The sequence below is a fragment of the Neopelma chrysocephalum genome, unplaced genomic scaffold (genome assembly GCF_003984885.1).
Source record: "Neopelma chrysocephalum unplaced genomic scaffold, ASM398488v2 Primary Assembly neopelma1_96545, whole genome shotgun sequence".
Lineage (NCBI taxonomy): Eukaryota > Metazoa > Chordata > Aves > Passeriformes > Pipridae > Neopelma > Neopelma chrysocephalum.
In genome coordinates, this window is record NW_020925190.1 from 485,658 (window position 1) to 506,691 (window position 21,034).

At 38.2% G+C, this 21,034-nt stretch overlaps 2 protein-coding genes across 12 annotated transcripts in view; both read right to left on the bottom strand.

Moving 5' to 3' along the window:
* ATG10 (autophagy related 10) overlaps window positions 1–21,034 on the bottom strand; it is a 528,134-nt gene that overhangs the window by 450,845 nt on the left and 56,255 nt on the right. The window lies entirely within an intron of this gene.
* The window catches only part of MSH3 (mutS homolog 3), a 99,150-nt gene continuing 79,688 nt past the window's right edge, over window positions 1,573–21,034 (bottom strand). For 3 of the 8 annotated variants that reach the window (XM_027708810.1, XM_027708801.1, XM_027708802.1), the window contains exons 21-24: window positions 9,615–9,801; window positions 8,824–8,953; window positions 7,882–8,056; window positions 5,481–5,912 (exon numbers count right to left, since the gene is read on the bottom strand). In XM_027708810.1, the coding sequence (XP_027564611.1) occupies window positions 5,804–5,912; window positions 7,882–8,056; window positions 8,824–8,953; window positions 9,615–9,801 (601 nt within the window). In that variant the 3' untranslated portion in view covers window positions 5,481–5,803. The other 5 variants (XM_027708807.1, XM_027708804.1, XM_027708808.1 and 2 more) reach the window with 5 other exon arrangements.

Consider the following 21,034-nt stretch of genomic DNA (forward strand, 5'->3'; position numbering starts at 1 on the left):
GGGAACATAAAATCCAGAGCTCTGCTGAAGCTTCAACTGGAGCAGTTGGATTCCTGAGGGAGAATGAATTAGTTGCAAGGAGCTGCCATACGGAGAAAAGCCTACATTTATTTAAATTTTTATTTAAATAAAGTTTAAATTGATAAAATTTTTTCATTTATTTTTTTGTTGAAGACCCTCCATCTTTATCAGGAGGAAGAAAAGGGCAGTGATAAATGAGATGGTTGCAGCACATACCAGATGAGAAATAACCAGTGGATATGAAGAACAGAATACAAAACTTGTTAGAACAGTTAAAAAGGGGAAAAAACTACATCCTGAAGGAATCAGGTGAAGATTTTTGTCCTACTGCTGGGGAAAAGGTGGGAAGGAACACTGCAGCTTCTCAGCCTGGTGGCTTGTGGGACAGAACAAACATATCATCAGCCACAGATCACTTCTAAGACTTAATTGCTACTGAAATAAATGTGTCAAAAGGCTACACAGATTTAGTTTGTAATTTAATTAAAGAATTAGCAAAGTTTTCTTTTCCAGTGTAGGAGATATTAAGAATAGGAACTTGCATAGAAGACTGGCTCATTTAACATTTAATTGCATTAATAGGGTCTGTGTTAGGTGAAGTACTGCAAATAGAGTGCAGTATTTCACTTTATGCAGAAATACTTCACTGTGCAATGACATGAACTCAAGGTGTGCATAAAACACAACCAAGGGGAGCATAAACATGACAGACACCAGCCGTGGGGAAGGAGGGTGGTCCCACTGGACCCTGTGCTGCCTAAAAGCTGGGAATATTCTTGGAAAAGCCAGCTTGGCATTGGTGTTGTGTTCTTAGCATTATTAAAACTTAATTGCTTTGAGATTCCCAAATCTTCGTTCGCGAAGCCTAGCCATGATGCTTTGAAAGAAAAAATCCAAATTATCACTCCCCCGTGATGCCCTTTTTGGGTACACTGGATTAAACCCAGACAAAAATGCTGTTTTGAGGTCTTATTCTTGATTATCCCCCACTCCCCTCTTTGATTCTCCTCCTGAAGCCCTTGTTTTTCCACTGAGTGAGTGTCCCAGGCACTCGGAGTCTGACCAGCTGCTGGAGCTGTCCCATGCCAGGACACACCTTAAGAAGGATCCTCAGCCTTCCCACTGCAAAACAAATCCCTGCCCTGTGCATCCCACCTGTGGCTTTGTCCCTCTCCCCTCCTCTCCAGCACTGGGAATCCAAGTTGACTAAACATCCCAGCCCTCTGAAGGGCATGACAGTTCCTCTGCCCCGGGGTTTGTTCCCTCCTCCTCGAATAAGAACTATAAATATGTGCTCATATAATGCATGAAATGTTCCAGAATGCCCCAAGACGAGAGTCAATTTCTAATGTGTTGTGCAGAAGGAATATGCAAAGAGGAATATTTCAGTATGTAGGCAGAGGGAAAAGCTCAGTACTTGACTGAAACTTTTATTTAGTGTTACATAAGACTGAGATAATTATATCTAGTAATCTTCCCAGTATTCAGGACACTCTGAGTTTTAAGTCACCCTAGATATTTGGATTATTACGATAAATAAAAAAATCAACATTGATTTCTACTTTATTGCAGATTGTGCATTTGATATTTGCTGTGTATTGTGTTTTCCAATCCCTTCTTTCCCAAGAATCACTCATTTTCTTATAGCACAATAAAGTCATAAAAAGTGACTGCTTAAAAAAATAAAAGAAAAAGGGTTAAAAATTCCATTAACATCAGAAGCATTTTTTATTATTATTACTAGTGGCAGCTACCAGTATTTTAAATAAAAATGACCTTACTTTATAACACCTGAAAAAACACTTTCACTTACATGGAAACTTTTGGAAGGAGAGCAGTAAAAAAAAAAAAATTACAGATTCCTTGCAAGTTCAAAAGAACATAAATATTTTAAAACTATAAATGCCTTATGTTTCTCCCCAGAGTTCACATATGGCTTAAATCAGTCCAGTCTCAGAGAAATACACAGCATAACCTGCAACGCCTTGCATCTTACAAGTCAAGACAATTGTTTCAGAAATTGCTTAAGATTTTTAAGAAATTAAGAAAATATCCTTTGCTTTATACCTGTCTCTGAGTCTAGGCAAGGAAAAAAATCTATAATGTAATTAAGGAAGTCCCACTTCTCTCAGTGCAACACAATCCACCAAACCTTTATTTCCCTAGGAAACATGCATTTATATCAGAATTAGCAAGGTATTTTTACTAAAAGAATAGAATCAAATTCTCAATAATTTTACATATAGTAGAAATATTTGGATAATTTACTGTCAGACAGATTTCAATAATAAACATTAACTTCATTGCAGTAAACACTTTATCGCAATACCTGACCAAGCTGACATTGCAATGATCTTTAAATTGATTTAGACACTTTGCAAACATATGTGGTAGGCAAATTCATGTAATTTCTATAAATACTGCTAGAGAACTTTGCAACACAAAGAGAAATCCTCTGGAGAATTACTTCAGTGAAAGATGTTGTCTGCCAGCAATAGAGGTAATTGTAGTGGTAATGTATTTTACTCTGCATATTCCATAATTACTTTTTTATATAATCAAACACACAAAGGCAGTGACAGTGCACCCAGCCCTCCCTCTCCTTCTCTCTCATCAAAATGCTCTGCCAGTTTTTGCTGCTCACCTGTGGCACTGTGATCTCTGAAGGCGACACCTTCAAGACAAGGTGCACAAAGGCATTAAAATTTTTCTGTTAAGAACAGAGAAAAGCGAACAATGAAAAAGCTCACAAAAGTGGTAAACACCACCTTTAAAAAAAGGGGTAAAACCCATGAAGTGCAGAAGTTTTTCAAGCAGACTGTACCTTGATGTATATCAAAAAGCTGTACTTTTCATATGAATATTAAATTTTAACCATGTCAATACCATGCTGGCACAGCAGTAGGAGCTAATGCCTTATGCAGGTTTCCAAAAATATTAATGTTTAGACAACAAGATTTAAACACTCATTTCTTGAAGCAAACCCAAGACTAGCATGAATTCCCACTATGACAAAAACCCATCTAAGCACAGGCCATTTTTCTTTAACCTTACACCTTAAACTTACAGAATAAAACCTGCTGACTCAGCACAAAGACAAAACTTTGTTACTCTAATTTAAAAATAGGGCACATCTCCAGGATGATTCCACTACCAAAACTGTACTTTAAATTCTTTTTAGGATGAAGCCTAATCATAGAATCTTAGAATCATAGAATCAATCGGGTTGGAAAAGACTTCCAATATCATCAAGTCCAACCCTTGATCCAACACCGCCATGGTTACTAGACCATGGCACCAAGTGCCACATCCAGTCTCATCTTAGAAACCTCCAGGGACAGTGAATCCACCACCTCCCTGGGCAGCCCATTCCAATGTCTGATTACTGTCTCTGTAAAAAATTTCTTCTTAACATCCAACCTAAACCTCCCCTGGCAGAGCTTAAGACCATGCCCTCTTGTCCTGCTGCTAGTTGCCTGGGACAAGAGACTGACACCCACCTGGCTACAACCTCCTTTCAGAGTTGTAGAGAGTGATGAGGTCTCCCCTGAGCCTCCTCTTCTCCAGGCTGAACAACCCCAGCTCCCTCAGCCTCTCCTCATAGAACTTGTGCTTGAGTCCCTTCACCAGCCTTCTCTGGACCTGCTCCAGCACCTCAATATCCTTCCTGAACTGAGGGGCCCAGAACTGGACACAGCACTCCAGGTGTGGCCTCACCAGTGCTGAGTACAGGGGAAGAATCACTTCCCTGGTCCTGCTGGCCACGCTGTTCCTGATCCAGGCCAGGATGCCATTGGCCTTCCTGGCCACCTGGGCACACTGCTGGCTCATGTTCAGCTTCCTGTCAATCCAAACTCCCAGGTCCCTTTCTGCCTGGCTGCTCTCCAGCCACTCTGTGCCCAGCCTGTAGCGCTGCAGGGGGTTGTTGTGGCCAAAGTGCAGGACCTGGCACTTGGCCTTATTGAACCTCATCCCTTTGGAATCAGACCATCTCTCCAGCTTGTCCAGGTCCCTCTGCAGAGCCCTCCTGCCTTCCAGGGGATCGACACTCCCCCCCAACATAGTGTCATTTGCAAATTTGCTGATGGTGGACTCAATCCCCTCATCTAAATCATCAATAAAGATATTAAACAGAACTGGGCCCAACACTGATCCCTGGGGGACACCACTACTGACTGGCTGCCAACTTGTGCAGGAATGTGCTGGAACTGCAAATAAAAGAATAATAATAAAAATTTAAAAATAAAAAAAGACAAGAACAGCTTCTCATCTCTCTCTGAGGACAGCGAATAAAACAGTAGCTTTAGTAATTAGCTTGTATGTCTACAAGAAACCGAACTGGGATAGCAAGATAACCTCCACTGTTGGATTCAGCAGGGCTAGAAACGAGCAGTTGTTTCCAGTGTGATCACAGACATTACAATGCTGCTGTGATTGCTTTGTTCTCAACAGTATGAGCAAACAGCAACACCATGTCTACACTTAATTTTATTTCTTCACTTTTTTCACTGCATCCAGGTCTTTTTTTTCCTGTCAGAGCATAGTCTGAATGCTCCCTTGAGGGAAACGACTAAAAGCACATTTAGCACATACAGGAATTTAGCAATGGCTCATTTATTCTCTTTGATGACTCTGGTCAAAGGCCTTTAGATCCAAAGCCCTGCATCTGTGCACATTAATAACAAGAGTATTGCATTCGTTAGGTTCCACAATGTCTGGTTTAGATAAACATACGTGTGTAATCACACCCTGAAAGGCTAATTTTCCTCTTCAGCTCTTGCAGTTTAGGTCAAGGCATTGCAGGGTCTGGAAGGAGAAGCTCACATTGATTGCTGCTATTTGAGTGTCAGACAAAGTATTTGTTTAAATGATGTTTTGCCATCTGAAGAACCTGGACAGAAGTGTTTGTTTAATGTTAGCAGTTAAAAAATTGCAGCTAAAAAAATTGCAGCTAAAAAAATTTTCTGCAGTCCTTCAGGAACAAGCTGCTCCAGTGTGGGTCCCTTTACAGGGTCAGTCCCTCAGGAATATGTCCGCCAACATCATGGTCCATTTTCACAGCAACATATTTAACCTGGTTATTTACAAGGGAAAAACAATTTGGATATCATGTTCCCATGTGAAATTTGGCATTGATAACCGGAAATAAAAATACACTTCTGTATTTTTCAGCTTTGCTCTGTTCTGGGGCAGAGTGCTGCACCAGCTGCACAATCTGAATTGCCCCTTTTTCTCACCCTACAATACTCCAAGATTATTTTCAGCATTATGTCTTTATCCAGACCATGCCAGAGAGGGACAAGATCAGGAGCAAAGGGTGCTCTGAAAAAAGAGTGAATTTTAAATGCATTAACACTAGAACAAGAAAAAAGGTCTCTCTAATAGTACCCATTCTTACCAGTTGCACAGCAGTACAGCACAGTTGAGACTCAGCTACATTCTCCTAACACAGAGAAATATTTCTTTAGAAATTGAAGTAGAATAAAGATGAAACACATTATTTTATTTATAAAATATTTACCTAATAATTTATCAGTAATTTTTTTCATATTTTCTAAACTTATTAGATCCAATGCCAGTAGACATTTTGCAATTAAGAAGAAGGGTAAAAAGGGAAGGGATGTGGAGAGAGAAACTTACACACAATGCAGCATCTCTCATCTCTCAGAAGGCAAAAAAGTCAACATAGTGCACCTAGAACTACACCCGGATAGAATCTCTTACTCTCCAGATCTACATTTTGCACCTCCAATATCTTCCATCTTTAACCATGATCTGAGGATTAAAAACTGTCCTTTCTTTCATCTTCAGGTTCACACACACTTTTCCACTTCTGCAGTTCCTGAAAATCATTTATCTTCCACGCTTCAGCAAAACACTTCATTTTCTTTCTGAAAGAGAAAAAAAAATAATCAAAATACAGGCACATTTTTAAATGAAGCACATCAAACCTTGAAAGCCCTACAGTCATCTGCAAAATTTTATAATAGTTAAAAATAGCACAGCTCAAAATGTTATGTGATCTTCAAACAACCGGTTAATATTTTCTAAGATACATGTTCCTGCTCTAGGACAGCTAACAAATTAATTTTATAACTAACTTACAGTACCAGAAGTATTGACAAAATTATACAAAACACTGAGAAAGAGTAAATTGTTAAAGGAAATAAACAGCATTGTAGTTAGCACTGTTTAATTTTCATCACTCAGTCCCTATAAATTTGCACTTGTAAAATCATAAAGAGAAAAGGCATTCTCAATATAAATGAGTGCACACAATCTTTCCGATTTTCTTCTTAGTGTTTTTTGATTTATAAGAGCTGTGACACATAACAAGACATTTAAAATAGGATAACACACATTTCTAACGACAAAGATGTCAAAACTGGATGAAATTACCCAGTGGATTTTCTGAAATAATATGAAAATGATTTAAAAAAATAAGACAAGGCGTCTGGCCCGTGCATATTGTGAGAGCACAAATGCATTGCAACGAACAGGTCTGAGGTTGATTTGCAAGACCATGGTTATTTTATGCACCATACCCAGTTTTAACATTGTTAAGATCTCTTTTGGGATGAAGGCACAGGGACTCCCTGGCCCTAGTGATGAGATAGGACAAAGGGCTCATCACAGTTTTAGAGTAAGTATTTGTCCTTTTCCACTCTGAGAATACAACCAAATTACCTACCAAAAACTAAAATACAGATGGCAGCTTTCATATCCAAAGGCTGAAAAATGGGACATAATCAAGTCCCTTAATTACTACTGCTCAGTCAGCCCTCAAATCCCCTCTCTGGCCACTCTAAATCAGGCTTCCAACTACATCATCCCATACTATTTTTACTGCTCATGGGTTTTGTATGCAATTAACACCCATTTTAGCAATGAAGACGTGCTAGAACTTTCTTGCACCCTGTCCAAGTAATATGCTGGCAGAATTTTTACAGAAAAAGATAAATGAAATTATTTCACATTTTAGCTTTATTACCCAGTAACTCTGGCCTTCCAGCTCTCACTTTTCTGAACAATTTTTTCTTGATTTTAGAACCCTATGTAGCCTATAACAACAGAGTTAAGATATTGCTAGTAATTTGTTGGTTTACTTTTGTCAATTATGAACTATTATTTCCAATTAACATAAGCTAACACATTATTTTTCCCATAAACTGCCATGTACCTTCAAATAGAATGTTTTTATTTTGCTTTATTAGAAGGGGATAAGAACCACTGTTAAGCACCAAGAACTGTTGAGTTTCAAAATAACTGTTTGCACCTGTAAATAACTAGTAGTCACAGTGTCCTCATATGAAATTATTCTGTCAGGATTAGCTACAGTCACAGACAACCAAGATCTTGATTTATTATCTTCCTAAAGAGGCTATTTGAATTTTGGTCCTGGGGCTGCCACTGGAAATAATAATAACAAAAAAATTCCCAGTGGAAATGAATATGAATATAGCAAATATTTATATCTAAACTGTGTACACAATGTTACAAGATTTAGAAGGATTATGCTATTCGATATATATGCAAATTTTCATAACTAGTCCAATATATAAGGTACATACACCCTAAATGAAAACTGGATATCAGAAAAATGTTAAAATCCCCAAACTTTCAGTAAAATTTGGACTGCTTGGGGAGCAACCAAAATATATTATAAATATTTTCAAGTTAAATCAGAAGAAGAATATCCATGTTCCCTTCTATACTATAATATGCAAACACAGTTTCAGATTCCAAAGTAAGAAAGATACTTCCTAAATTAAATTAATTAATATTTTCAGTATCACTTGTGAGAACAGAAGTAGGCATTAGAGAAGGAAATAATTTTTAAAAAGTAACAATTGCTCTGACCTTTTCATATTCACTACTTTCTCCAACTCCTTTGATTTGTGAGCTGCCTTCTTCAAGATTTCTTCAGGAATATCTGCCAGTTTGGCAACATTTAGCCCATAACTCCTTGCTGAGATTCCTTTAATTATTTGATAAAGAAAAGTGATAAATTCAGGATTCTCTTCAACTTCAGATCCTAAAAAAATAAAACCAAAGTCAAAACCTCCTCTATGAGGCAAATACAGAAGTTCCCTGTCCTGATTAGCTCACAATATAAGCACATAATACAATACTAAGCATTATTTAGGGGAAAGGTTAATGGCAAATAGCATGGCAATTAAAAAAAAACCATAAAAAGTTCCAAGAATGATTCAGGGAACAAGCCTTTATGATGCCTCCTATAATTCAAGAACTGGTACCATCAAGTGAAGGTACATGCTTCAAAACAGTTTCAAAACAATAATGTGTTTTGATGTCCACAGAACACCAAATTTTGGATCTCCCTGACACAGTAGGATGAAGACAATAAAGATACACAAGAATAAACTGGGCAGCCTTGTTGAAATGAAATCCAAAATATGAAATACAAAACAGCAGGAAACACAACTTGCCCTTGAAGGCCTATAAATACCAAATGTTTGCACACAGCGAGATCTTTCAGAAGGAGCTGCCATATGTTTGATCCCTAATCCCTGCTCCCTAATCCTTTGTGTTCTGCTGCTGTGGAAAGTTGGATGCTGGCTGGGTGGATCTTTCACCTTGCTCAGTCATCCCTGTGTAAAACATGAGAGAAATGGATTTCAGTTCCAAGGCCCCCAAAACATGTGTATGACACATGCCACGTAAGGCTGACACTCTTGATTTTGGATGCATTGCGTTCACGCTGAGGTGTCAATTATCACAACAATTTTGATTTCTGCCCATACCTACAGTGCCTGAGACTTACTCAGGTTTATACTGTACCTTTTTGTTCACCAGTTTCCTCCTCATTCACCAGGAAAGCCATGTGGTAATTACCAACTTTGTCTGGATACAGCTTCTCCAGCTCACAAACCGAGGGATAGTGAGTAACAAACAGGGTCAGGGACTCCACCTACAACAACAAATAGACACATAACAAGGTTTGGCTCTAATTTTTTTCTAAACACAGGATCACAGAACTGGTATCCTTTATCCACAGTACTTTGCTATGAACTAAGACATGCCACATTTCTACAAGGAAATGCCAAAGTCAGCCTGCCAGGCTGAAAAAGTGTTCACAGCCACGTGCCAGATGAACACTTACTGTTGAGGACCAAGAATCGGAATGGGAACGATTCCAGAAATGGAAGAAGATGTACAGTGATTGAAAGGACTTTATGATACAGATTTTACAGTTATTATGTATACACACATTGTATGCTTCCCCAGAATTTGTATTTCCCGGGCATGTCCTGGCTTGTTCACCTCCCTGCTCCTCTGTTTCTCTGCCGATTGGCTGGAGAAGCTGTAGAAAGGAGGCAGCCCCCATTCGCCCTTTCCTCCCCTGGTTCCTCCTGCGCTCCTCCCCTTTTGCCCGTGTCCCTATCCTGGTTTGTCCCCCCGCCTGTCTGTCTCCTGCTCCGCCCTATGTTCTGGCCCTTTCCCTCCAGAGTTGATAAAACCCGCGTGCGCGCTGGAATAAAGATTCTATCTGCATCCCACCTTTGTGTCCCGGATCCGTGCTGTGTCGCAGCCCCATTTCCCCTCCCCCCTTTCGGACCGCGGCAACTTACATCTCTAATAAAGTGTTCAAGTGTAGCATAAGCGATGGCAATTCCATCGTGTGTGCTTGTCCCTCTGCCCAACTCATCCAGGATCACCAGGGATCTTGGCGTGGCTTTTCTTATTATCTCGGTAGTATCTGTCAGTTCTTCCATGAAGGTACTTCGGCCTTTGTAGATATTGTCTGCTGCACCCATTCTGCATTGGGACACAGAACACACCAACTTGTGAAAAATGCCAGGTAATGCCGGGAAAAAAAATCATGATGATGAAACCATTTTGATATAAATTTCCTGTTGCTGCTCCAAGCAGAGCAGAAGGACCCAGCCAGAACATTCACCTTCCAGAACAACTGCTCGGCACACAATTTTCCTACCTTCACAAACAGTCCAAAAAGGACTCTGGGAATTCAGGCCAAGCAGCTCATAAGAAGAACTCCAGCAAAGGTAGCTATAAAGATCAATTTTATTTCTTTGGTTTAGTTTGACCATCTAATTTGTATGGTTTCTAATGCTAATAATACCCAAAAATATCAGATACTGGCACTTCCACATGGAGTGGGCACTCATGTAACCAGGTATTTGTGCATACAAACACATAAAACAGTTACTTCCTTCAGGAAATGACACCCCCCCCGACAATTATTTCCCCTAATTACACAGGTATACAATACCAGCATGCTTAAACATATTTTAAGATTTTTCCTCCTCATTCTTTTAAAACACAGCTGTCCTTGGGCTCAGAAGCCTCCAGCAAGTGAGCTCCCCACACACAAATTCCTCCACATTTCATATAACTCTTTTATCCCCATTTCAGACTCATGTAACCCTCAAGCCTCAAATTCTACCTTAAATTGTGAATTTGCAGTTTTCATCTCAGAAACCTGATGAAATTGTTAATCCACTCTCTTCTCTTTTTCTGCAGCTTTCCTTACCTGTTCAATTAATACACTTCCACCTGGAAGAATGAACATTTTCTTTTTCCACTTAATACTTTTCAATTGCGTTAATCTCTTTACAGCATCCCTTCTGAGACACCGGTAAAGGATGTAAAACTGGGTTTATTCAGTCTCATCAGCCAATATATAATTACATACAAACCACACTAATTTAAGGAAAACTGACTCATGGGTTTAGTACATTGTATTTTCTGAATTAAATATATAATTCAGGATATTGAGGCATCGTGAAATTAACATTTTATTAAGCCACTTACTGTTATAATCCTTTTAAATGCTGCGTTAAGAACGATGAACTTATTAAAGAATATAATATTATATTAAAGAATTTAAGGTCCTGCTGTCAAATCAAACAATCCCCCTTCCTGCACAGATCTACAGAGGACAGTATAATTGGTCTATTTTAACATTATTAACTACAAATACGTTTACCAGAATGACAAATACTTTTTATGTTTGAACAATCTCTCTCCATAATGGGCAACTTTAACCTTAGTTTCCAACCCTAGAATTATCAGTATTATTATTTTCTCATTATTTATGTCTTTTCATCACAGAGGCAGCATTTAACAAGCTGTCTGTGTGTTTTGTGGTGATTACACTGAGAGCTCTCAGATCTATTTTTCTTTTGGATTGCAACATTTCCAGAGAGTCAAATCATTTAGTTGTTTTATATCTAATTTGCATTCACAAAAATAATTTTCAGAACTTCCACACTAAATGTTCAAGATAACAAACAGAAATGAGCATTATCTTTCCCCTGTTGTTAGAAACAGCCGCAAAAGAAGCCTTTCTTTTCAGCATCTTAAAACATTCAAATCTGATTAGGGCTTATCTACAGATTAAAAAAGATGTATTTTTAAATGACATAAAACCTCCTAAATGTCGTCCTTTGAAAATGGATAAAATTGTTCTTTCTGCCCCTGTCCTTAACATTAAAAGAATTATACTTGTTCTTTATACACAAATGCTAAGCAATATTACCCCAGAAACAAGAATAAATGTTTTAACGTGGATGATTGCATTTATAAAACCAAGGCATTGCTCTCTAACTTTATATTTCCTGATACAATAAAGTATTTGACTCAAAACACCTATTGCTCAAACAACTTTTTTTTCATGTTTAAAACAGCCATAATAAATTCCAGCGAACCTCTACAAGACTTAGTCACTTTCAATTTCCATTTTAATGTATCTTGCCTCCTAAATGTTTTTATACATTAAAACATTAAACTTTTCCCCATAATATTCTGCCCATGAGTGCCTCTCTAGTGCTGGCAAGAGATCCATCCCTCCTCAGCAGACGTAGTTTGGCTAGAAACCACTTGTTATAACTTCTCTTTGACAGCCAACCAAATTTAATAAAATTAAAAGCTCTTCATCTTAAGATGTTCAACACATTTATTATGTAAACTGTAAAAAACGGGGAGGCATTCTCTCTTTTCAGTGACAGGTTCAAGTAGCAAAGATTCCTGTCAAAGGCCTCAGAAAAAACAATAGGGAGGCCATGTTTTCATAAATTAATTTTTGGAGCATAAATTCAATGATAGAACTGTGCTACCTTTCTAAAGAATGTTATCCAACGTGCTCTTAAATAGTTTATCAAATTAAGAGCACAACGTGGACCTCAGGTATTTTATTATACTTTTATTTTAGTGAGAATCTCTCACACTGGTTGTGAAAATGACAGGCAGCCCAGGAGCTCCCACTGATAAAAAAACCAGCCACATATCACCAAATGAATCCTGGAAAACAAGACTGTAAAACCATTATTTTCACACAGTTGTCAACATCCTGATGCTATTTATTGATTCCTAGTTTATAAAACGCTTAATGCTGGGGAAAAAAAAAAGCAGCTTAAATAACATTTTCACCTTCACTTAAATAACATCCACTTGAGTTTAGAAGTTCATCTAAAATACTTACTGGAGAAATAAAACCAAGTGTGTGTTACAGAAGAATAAACCCAATTCAAGAACAATTAACATTAAAAGGAAATTACTCTTTTCTTTGAGAATAAGGTGTAGAACACTCTCAGTATCAACAAGAATCACTTTCTGTGATTCAAAGATAACACTGAAAACAACACAAATAAAATAAATTCATAATGTAACTTCACAATTCCAGTCAATCCCTCACAAAAAACCCTTTGAAATGTCATTTCAAGGATCATTGCATTTGAATAGGAGTAATTGAAATTAAAATAACTAGTTTACAAAAAGAAGGGATTAGATCTGCTCCTGCCTTGCAGTTCATCCCTTTTCTGACATGGGACTGTTCTCTACAACCAGTTTTTGAACAACAATGTATAGTTAATTTTATTTTTTTTTAAATCTCACAACAATTGTTTTGATCCTTTGGTTTTTTTTTTTTTGCAGAAAATACTCTTCCCAGCTGCAGATTTATGTGGTCTCTGCTGAAAACAAATGGTTGCAAAAGTGTGAGTATTAAGATGTGACTGAAGATATTGTTTATGACAACAGAAAAATTTGATATTGATCCTGACATGAGTAGAAGGACACTAGAAAAATTTCATCTCAACACTTAAACTTCTCCTATTGAACTGGGTTAAACAAACGACACCTACTGAGACTTCACAGATTAAAAAAATCAAAATTTTCAGATTAGTCTGCCAAGAAGATGAGAACAGGCATCCCAAATGGAGGAGGAGCAGGATGGCTGCTCCAGTCCCAAAGTGTAACCAGAACAATTGTTCAGTTTTGCCCACAAAAGTGGCTTGAAACCTTGTGTATTTCAGAAACACTCAGACTTCTAACTAGAATGTCACATGGTGAGTATGAAAGTAGCCCAACTTGGATTTTGTAACTTCTGGCTGCTTTCCACGTACAATGAACAGGTATTAAGTAATTCCTTTGAAGATCCCATGTGCAAATTTGTAACAGTTTACTGGCAAGTAACTAATGCTTCACACTCCCCCACAAAATACTGGCATGTCATTCACTTCATACCCATCAAGATCTCACTGATTCAAACCAAAACTGACACTAAGAAAAACAATGTACAGAAACTGTAAATACAGAATTAAAAAAAAAAGGCAAGATAAAAAGCACTGTTATCAGGATAGTTATTAGTTTTTCATTATTCACAGTGACCTATAAATATATGCAAACTTACATGGATGAGGACAGGAAATCAGAAGATGCTCATGATATAACCTGTTTACTGTCAACATGCACACAACCTGCTCAACCATTTCTACAACTGCTTCTTTGCAAATTTTAAATGAAGAAATACTAATGGCATGTTACCCAGTTCAGAAGAACAGTTGTTGAGAAGCCTCACAGAATGCATTTAATGTAAAACACATTTTTATTTTGTCCATTGTTGTATTTATGTGACCTGCTCACTCACTGAGAAATTAACAAAACTATTAAAACCTAAGACTCCTATGGATACAAACTTTGATTTACCCTGGAAAGAAAAGCAAGTCCAAAGTGATCTCAAAGCTTAAGTTGCATAGCAGTTTTTACATTTTTTTCCCCTTTCCCCTATCACTGGATAATTGGAGTAGCCAGAACAAGTAGTCACTTAAATCCTCGTTTCCTTCTAGACCTGTCCCACAGGGGAATACTGCACACACGAGCACCTCTGTATATTAAAAGAAACAGATCTAACAGGATTAACTTTCAAGATGTGAAGTGCATTGATTTTTTTTGCTGAAAGTCAGAGGAAAGAAAAACATCCACGGATTCAATATTTTTAAAAGCTTCACCTTGACTGATAGGACAATACTGAGCTGGGAGGACAAGAATACCAGTGGAGTCAATACAGTCACTAACAAGGAGTTAGCAGAATTCCCTCATTCCTAGTGCTTTGTAAGGCAACAGAAATTCACTTGTTTTACAAAAGTTTATGTTACGTTACCTAGTGAAGAACACCCAAGAAAGTTGTTTTCTGAAATTCAGCAATGATACCTTCAATAATATGAGAACTCTTTAAAAATACCTGTTACCTGACCTGGGGAAAATACATCACTCACTCCTGAAATTATCTGTACAAATGTTACTGATGGCCCAGAAAAAGACCAACTCTGTGAGTACAAACATTTTGTTAACGGATAAATTATAAGCTTAGACACTCAAATTAAGGTGTTGATTTGAGAGTCACCAATGTTAGCCTGAAAAAGACAAAAAAATTAAGGCAAAGAAAAACCCAACCCTGAAATGTACGCAGGTTTTCACTGTACTGCTGTCAGATACCAGTGAGGTAACTCAAGGTAAATAAGTTAATGTGCATATGCAGCTGAAGGATTGAGGCCAAGGGGGATTAAGGAGCAGAAACTATAGCAACAGAGAGGGACAGTAGCTGAAACACTCAGCACAAGTGAACTTTTTCCCTTTAAACCTGTGGACAGCAAGGAAAATCCAATTCAAATTGTGATCAGGTTAAACCATAGGATGGAAGAGTTTTAGAAAGGTAAATACAACCATTCAACTCCACTGTAAAAGAACTGGGAAAATCCTCTCAATCCCTGTCAGGAACACTGAAATATGCAGCAGAAATTGTCCTATAAATCTATGTATATAAAGAACTGCCTTTTATTGAATTTGAATGAATTTGCAAGGCCGATTTAAACCTCTGAAAGCAAAACAGTTACTTGTATTCACAGATTTCATCAAATGCCATGTATGTAAACCAAAGACTGTTTTGTTAAATACTGTATTATTACCATGTCTAAAAGATACAAACATAACACTGCAGATGCATGTTTCTATGAAATGAGCAAAGACACTAAACTAAATTAGCTACAGATATACGCAAAGCACAGCTTAATTTATTTGTACAGAGCTACGGAACACTGTCAGAAATAGTTACAGTTAAATGTACTGTGAAATGTCCAACACATAACTTTTCCAGAAAAAAACACAATGAAATAATTTTTCAATGTAACAATACTACCTACAACTTTTACTTATTCTTTTCTTATGAAAAATGACCCAAAAACCCACTAGTGTCCATATGATTAAAAAAAAAGTCCAAATAATTTAATATGGCATCCTGTTTTCCTCCTGGAAGCTGGGAACAATATACCCCAGAGGTGCAATTATATGATGGATTGTGAGCATAAATGAAAGACTTAAGTAATTTTTGTTATTCTGGCAGTAAACACAAATACAATTAAGGAAGAACAAAATGAAACAAATTACTGTGCCATAAAGGAGCAACAATTCTGAAAATTACTTTGGAGTACTGACAACCAACAAGTTCTGTTTATCTGGCTCACTGTGCTTTCCAGAGCAATACAAACTAAACTTGTTTGGTGTATCAGTATAAAATTCTCATGTGGACTTGCCATTCACTTGGGATTGCTTTGTGCGAACAGTTCCCTACTTTTCTGCACAATACATAAATCAATGTGCATGGCAGAACCACTAGGCATCACCACACATATACAGACTGAACAAAGACGTGAAGAAGTGCCTTTGATTTTTTTAATTTTCTGACCATTATCCCTCAGAGCCAAACTGCACAGGCAAATTGAGAGACTTCTATTTTTTTTCCTCCCCCAACAGGAAAATCTGATTGATTTAAATTTAAACATTTATTTTCAGGTTTAAAGAACTTTAAAAAAAAATCCTCCAAAGTTCTGGCCAAGACCAGGTCATGTACAACCAAGTTGCTCAGCTGAGATAAACTCCTCCAGTTTTGACTCAGCACTCATCTCCTGGTGATTTCTGCATACACCTACAGACAGCCCTACCAAGCACCTCTATCACCTCTCCACACAGATTTTTAGAATAAAGGTAAGAGGAAGCTGACCAGCCAGATTCATGACAAATTTTGTGATATTAACTGGTATTTCTAGGAAAAAATTACCTCCATCATCCTACCTTGTAAGCTTCAAATAAATCAATAAATCTTAATAACAAAATAAATAGAAGCAAGGAATTTTCTAGTTTGGGGACTGGTCTTCTGTGTTAACAAGACCAACAAATTTCGCACGTCATAAAAATGAGAGGCAATATTTGCCTATTTCTATGCAAATAGGACCATTTCTGCAGTGAAGTCTGAAATAACAGAGATTGTTACTTATTTATTATTTTCAATTCAAAATTTCCCCCCTCTGTGCTCCTCCTGTGCAGCTCCTTTATACCAATAAACCAGTAAAACTGGAATGAAATTAAGTACAACATGATTTGCCTAGTCACAAAAAGTTGGGATTTTTTTCCCACCAGAAGTTAGATCAACAGCATATTTGTGTCCATTAATATTTACAAGCATTATTTTGATTTTATTCTTACATGATTTACCTCAGATTTCAATTAATTGTGAAAAATACTTGGAAAACATCATCTACTCCATTTGCACTCTAACAGAACCATTCTTTTCCCTGCTTCACATATCACTCATCCTGTGCTTTCTGAATTTCTCAAGAGTTCTTAGAAAATAAACTCTTAACAAGCCTTGGAACATTGTAATCTGTGTGTAATCTATTTAAAATTTGCAATTTTAAATATTTTTCAATTTTTAATGATGGTGGCATTCCAATGAAGAAAAGAAAAATTAAAGTACAAGCATCCCAGGTCAATTGCCAAAGTGCTTGGAGGTATTAGCAAAATATTTGCTTTCCATCGAGACTTTCAACCCTACTGAAATTCATGATAATGCCATAAATATGTACAAAACAGTAACCTGAGTTTGTCAAATTGTCAGGATTAAATAGCTGTAAAAGCATTTAGGGAGGTAACATTCACAATACATGTATTTATAAGACCTGACCTTTTTGAAGGTCAGTTCCACCACTTACAGATCAGAAAAACAGCCTGAATAAACCATAGAGGAGAAGTACATGGCTTATTGACACACAGCCTTTGCAGAAGCCTGGATTAACAGGGTTGAGTTTCCTTGGTTTTTTTAGTTTACTTTGAAGAAATCTGTCATCTCTAAACTGTCTTCTAGGCTTTAACAGCACTTATTTCCAGATTACAGGAAAGAGGCCAAGGGCTCCACACATCCTGAACTCTTGTACAAGCCCACAGAGGCACAACCACAAACATTCCCTTATTTTCTGCCCTGTAAACCCTCTTTTAGGTGACAACGATCAAGGCATAAAAAAAAATGGGTGAGAAGATCCATTATGCCTGTAGTGAATCATAAGAGCAATGCCACTTTGGGATACATAAATGCCCTTTCCTCTTCCACCTTTGTGGGTCCAATTGCATGTGACTGATGTGGGTCCTTCTGCTCCCGGGATGATGGAGATGAGGAGTGCCAGGCACACCACTCAAGCAGGCACTCAAATACTGATGTTTTTTGATATAACATCATGCTCTCTCCCATGTGAGTGTGCAACGCTCACAGATTTCAGTGCAATGGGACACGTCTTGTCTTTGTGGGTTTCAGGATCAGTTGAAGATCCCACCTGAGCAGTGGCAGAGCAAGGGAAGTACAGCCCTAGCTGGCAGAGTAGCATTGAGTTACCCCCTTAGAGGGACTCTGATGAAATGTCTTGGCCATTAAAGCAGCTTCCTAAAGACAGACTTAATCTCACCAGTGCCACCATGCTAAGCCAGGCATATGTATAAATAATACCATTTCTTCTTTAAACTGGAATGCATCATATATTAAAAACATGCATGAGCACTTTTGTCCAAAAAACAGAGAAGACAGGAGAAGCATGTTTTCCTTGCACTTATTCTGTTTTTTTAAAAGAGAAAGAAGAATTAGCTGATGTCCAAACATTCCTTGAGCTCCTGCAGCCTTGGTGCTGTGACCACTGCCCTGGGGAGCCTGTTCAGTGCCTGACCACCCTCTGGGGGAAGAACCTTTTCCTGGAATCCAACCAAACCCTCCCCTGACACAGCTCCAGCCGTTCCCTCAGGTCCTGTCCCTGGTCACACAAAGCAGAGACCAGAGCTACTCACATGGGTAGGTCCCCAAAAGCAATTTTCAACAGGATCTTCACTTGGAAAATCTCTCAGTAGGTTTGTTATCCCTTTCAATGATCAAAATCCTCTCTCTACTGAATCCACTGATCAACTCAGAGTTGCCACTCCTTGGCAAGGTACATGGCTGGAACTGGATCTTGGTTGCTGGAAATAACATGACCCAACTAAGGCCAGGTGAGGGGAATGAAACTCTTCCATAATTTCAGTGGACAGCTGCCCAAAGATTTTTGTGGTCTAAGTTTTAGTTGCATATTACACATGTTCAAAATCATTATACAAGGACAACAGAGATACCAAAATAGCTCTGTAGCTTGAAACCTGGAACAGAGAGATTCAGGATTCCACCTGTGGCTGTGTCTATCTGAAAGAGTTTGCATATAGACATGTAATACAAGCTAGAACAACAAAACTGTCCCTTCCTAGCCAAGGTGAGCAATCACCATCTGTTTTCACAACATTTTCAGATACAGAGTAGAATTTGAAGAAAATTAGTATCTCCTAACTACAGACTCAGCAATGAGGAGTGCCTTCCATGTTAAAAATAGCTTTAAATCATCTATTACAAGGAGAAAATGTAGGACAAAATTTTGTACACCTAAATGCAGATCACGTGAGGTGCAGGGACTATACTCAGACAATGGCCTCAAAGTGCATGCAGCTGCATGTCTCAGGTAGAGTGGAAACACTGAACTGCTGCCCACCTAGGCAACCCACCACCCTCACCTGTTAACCTGTACTGCCACCCTCCTCCACCCCTCTGTTTTCCTAATTTACCTTCACAGACAATTCAAACTGTGTTTGATACCATGAGAATTCAAGTCATGCTGAGAGTCTGCAAACAGCAAGGAGAGACAACGTGCACAAGAGAATAATCTACATGCATCTTACTGATGCCTTTGTTCATTACTCTAACCTTTAAGCATGTGGCAGATCACTTGCAAGAGGCAGTTTTGAAAGGCACTTGAAGCACAGCGCACTGTATTAGTGCAGATAACTGAACCTGCAGCTTTAAAAGCATTCCCAGCCTGGCTGATGGGATAAAACCTCACTGCAAGATGTGGGTCACTGTAGTGTGACTGTGCCTTCTCACATCAGATCACTGAAGTAAGTGAAATAGCTTTTATTTCAACACAAGAAGAGAAAGCCAGGCAGGTAAGTGCTGTAAGAGGAAATTCTTTGTTCCTGTAGCATCATGTAGTGTTGGCAGGAGTTCCTCTCCTTCGCAGTATTCTTTCTTACAGGAGCTTGTGATTTCAAAAAAAAAGATCTCAAAATTTTGAAATTAAGGCATTTGATAATTTGAATAATTAAATTAGCCTGTTTATTTGAACACGCTTTGCCTTCAAAGTGCTATAGCATTCTCTCTCAATTTTGAAAATTGACTCTCATGAGGAGCTACTGCTGACCTACAGGAACTAGGCTGAAGTCTTCTGGCTATTAAGAAATTCCATCAATAATAGATTGGAAGTGGGACCTCTTTAAAGGTCAGCTTTCTTCAGCAGCTAAACATCACTGTTTCTGAGGGCATGACTGGGCCAACAGAATTCCTTTCATTAATTCCTCCGTATTTGCATGTCCACCCTTGCTTTGTCTTTCTACTCAAACATGCAGAGAAACGACATTTTAATTTCAATGTCTGAGTAACTATATTAGAACTAAAAAAACCTGAAGGTTAATTTAAAGCAAAAACTGCTTTAAGATTTGCTGCAAGGAGAAACCTGGATGGGAATTTTCAAACATCAGAGAACTAAATACTCAATATATATCAGGTGCTGACCTTTATAAAACCATTCTAAATTTTTTAAATAAAATGACACTGATTAAGTTAAAATCTTTAAGGAAAGGTGGCAAGAAAACGTTAACCTGACTGGAGAAGGGAAAAAAAAAGAAGCAAATATTAACCAGCAAACCTCCTCAAAATACTGTGTCCTCCCTCTGTATTACAAATGTCTGGACCAGCCTTAGTCTTGTGTCTACACACCAATAATGAAGCTGGATCACTCCTATTTTCATTCCACCTGTAAGCAACTCCTTTTGTACCTTTAAAAATGTTTAATATAATCCAGTATTTAAAGTCAATTTATGGAAGATACCATACACAAATACAGCATATCACAAGTAATAACTAATGGTAGATATTTGGGAATGGGGGAGATCCTTCAGGCCTCGTTTCAGTCCATACCTGGAAGGAGCATGCCCTTCCACCCTCCCCCCACCACGTGGCCGGGTGACCCCAAGACGGAGCACTCACCAGAGCACCAGGGGAGAGAGGATGAAAGAGGAAGTTTAATGTGGGAGGGGGCTTATATAGCCCTTGTGGACCAATCACAGGTGAGGGGTCACAATCAAGGTAAAGGGTTCACAGCCAATAAGGAAGGGGTTAACAAGGGACCAATGAGAACACCTTGGGACATCTTCCCAGGACACTCTGGCCCGAGAGATAAGGGATTTACAGTGGAGGTATAGGGGAAAACGCAGTGGCTCTGTAAAGAGCCCTCTTAACATGAGTTTAAACAACATTAAAAACTTCTGATTCATCAATCCACCTTTGGCAGGACTCTTT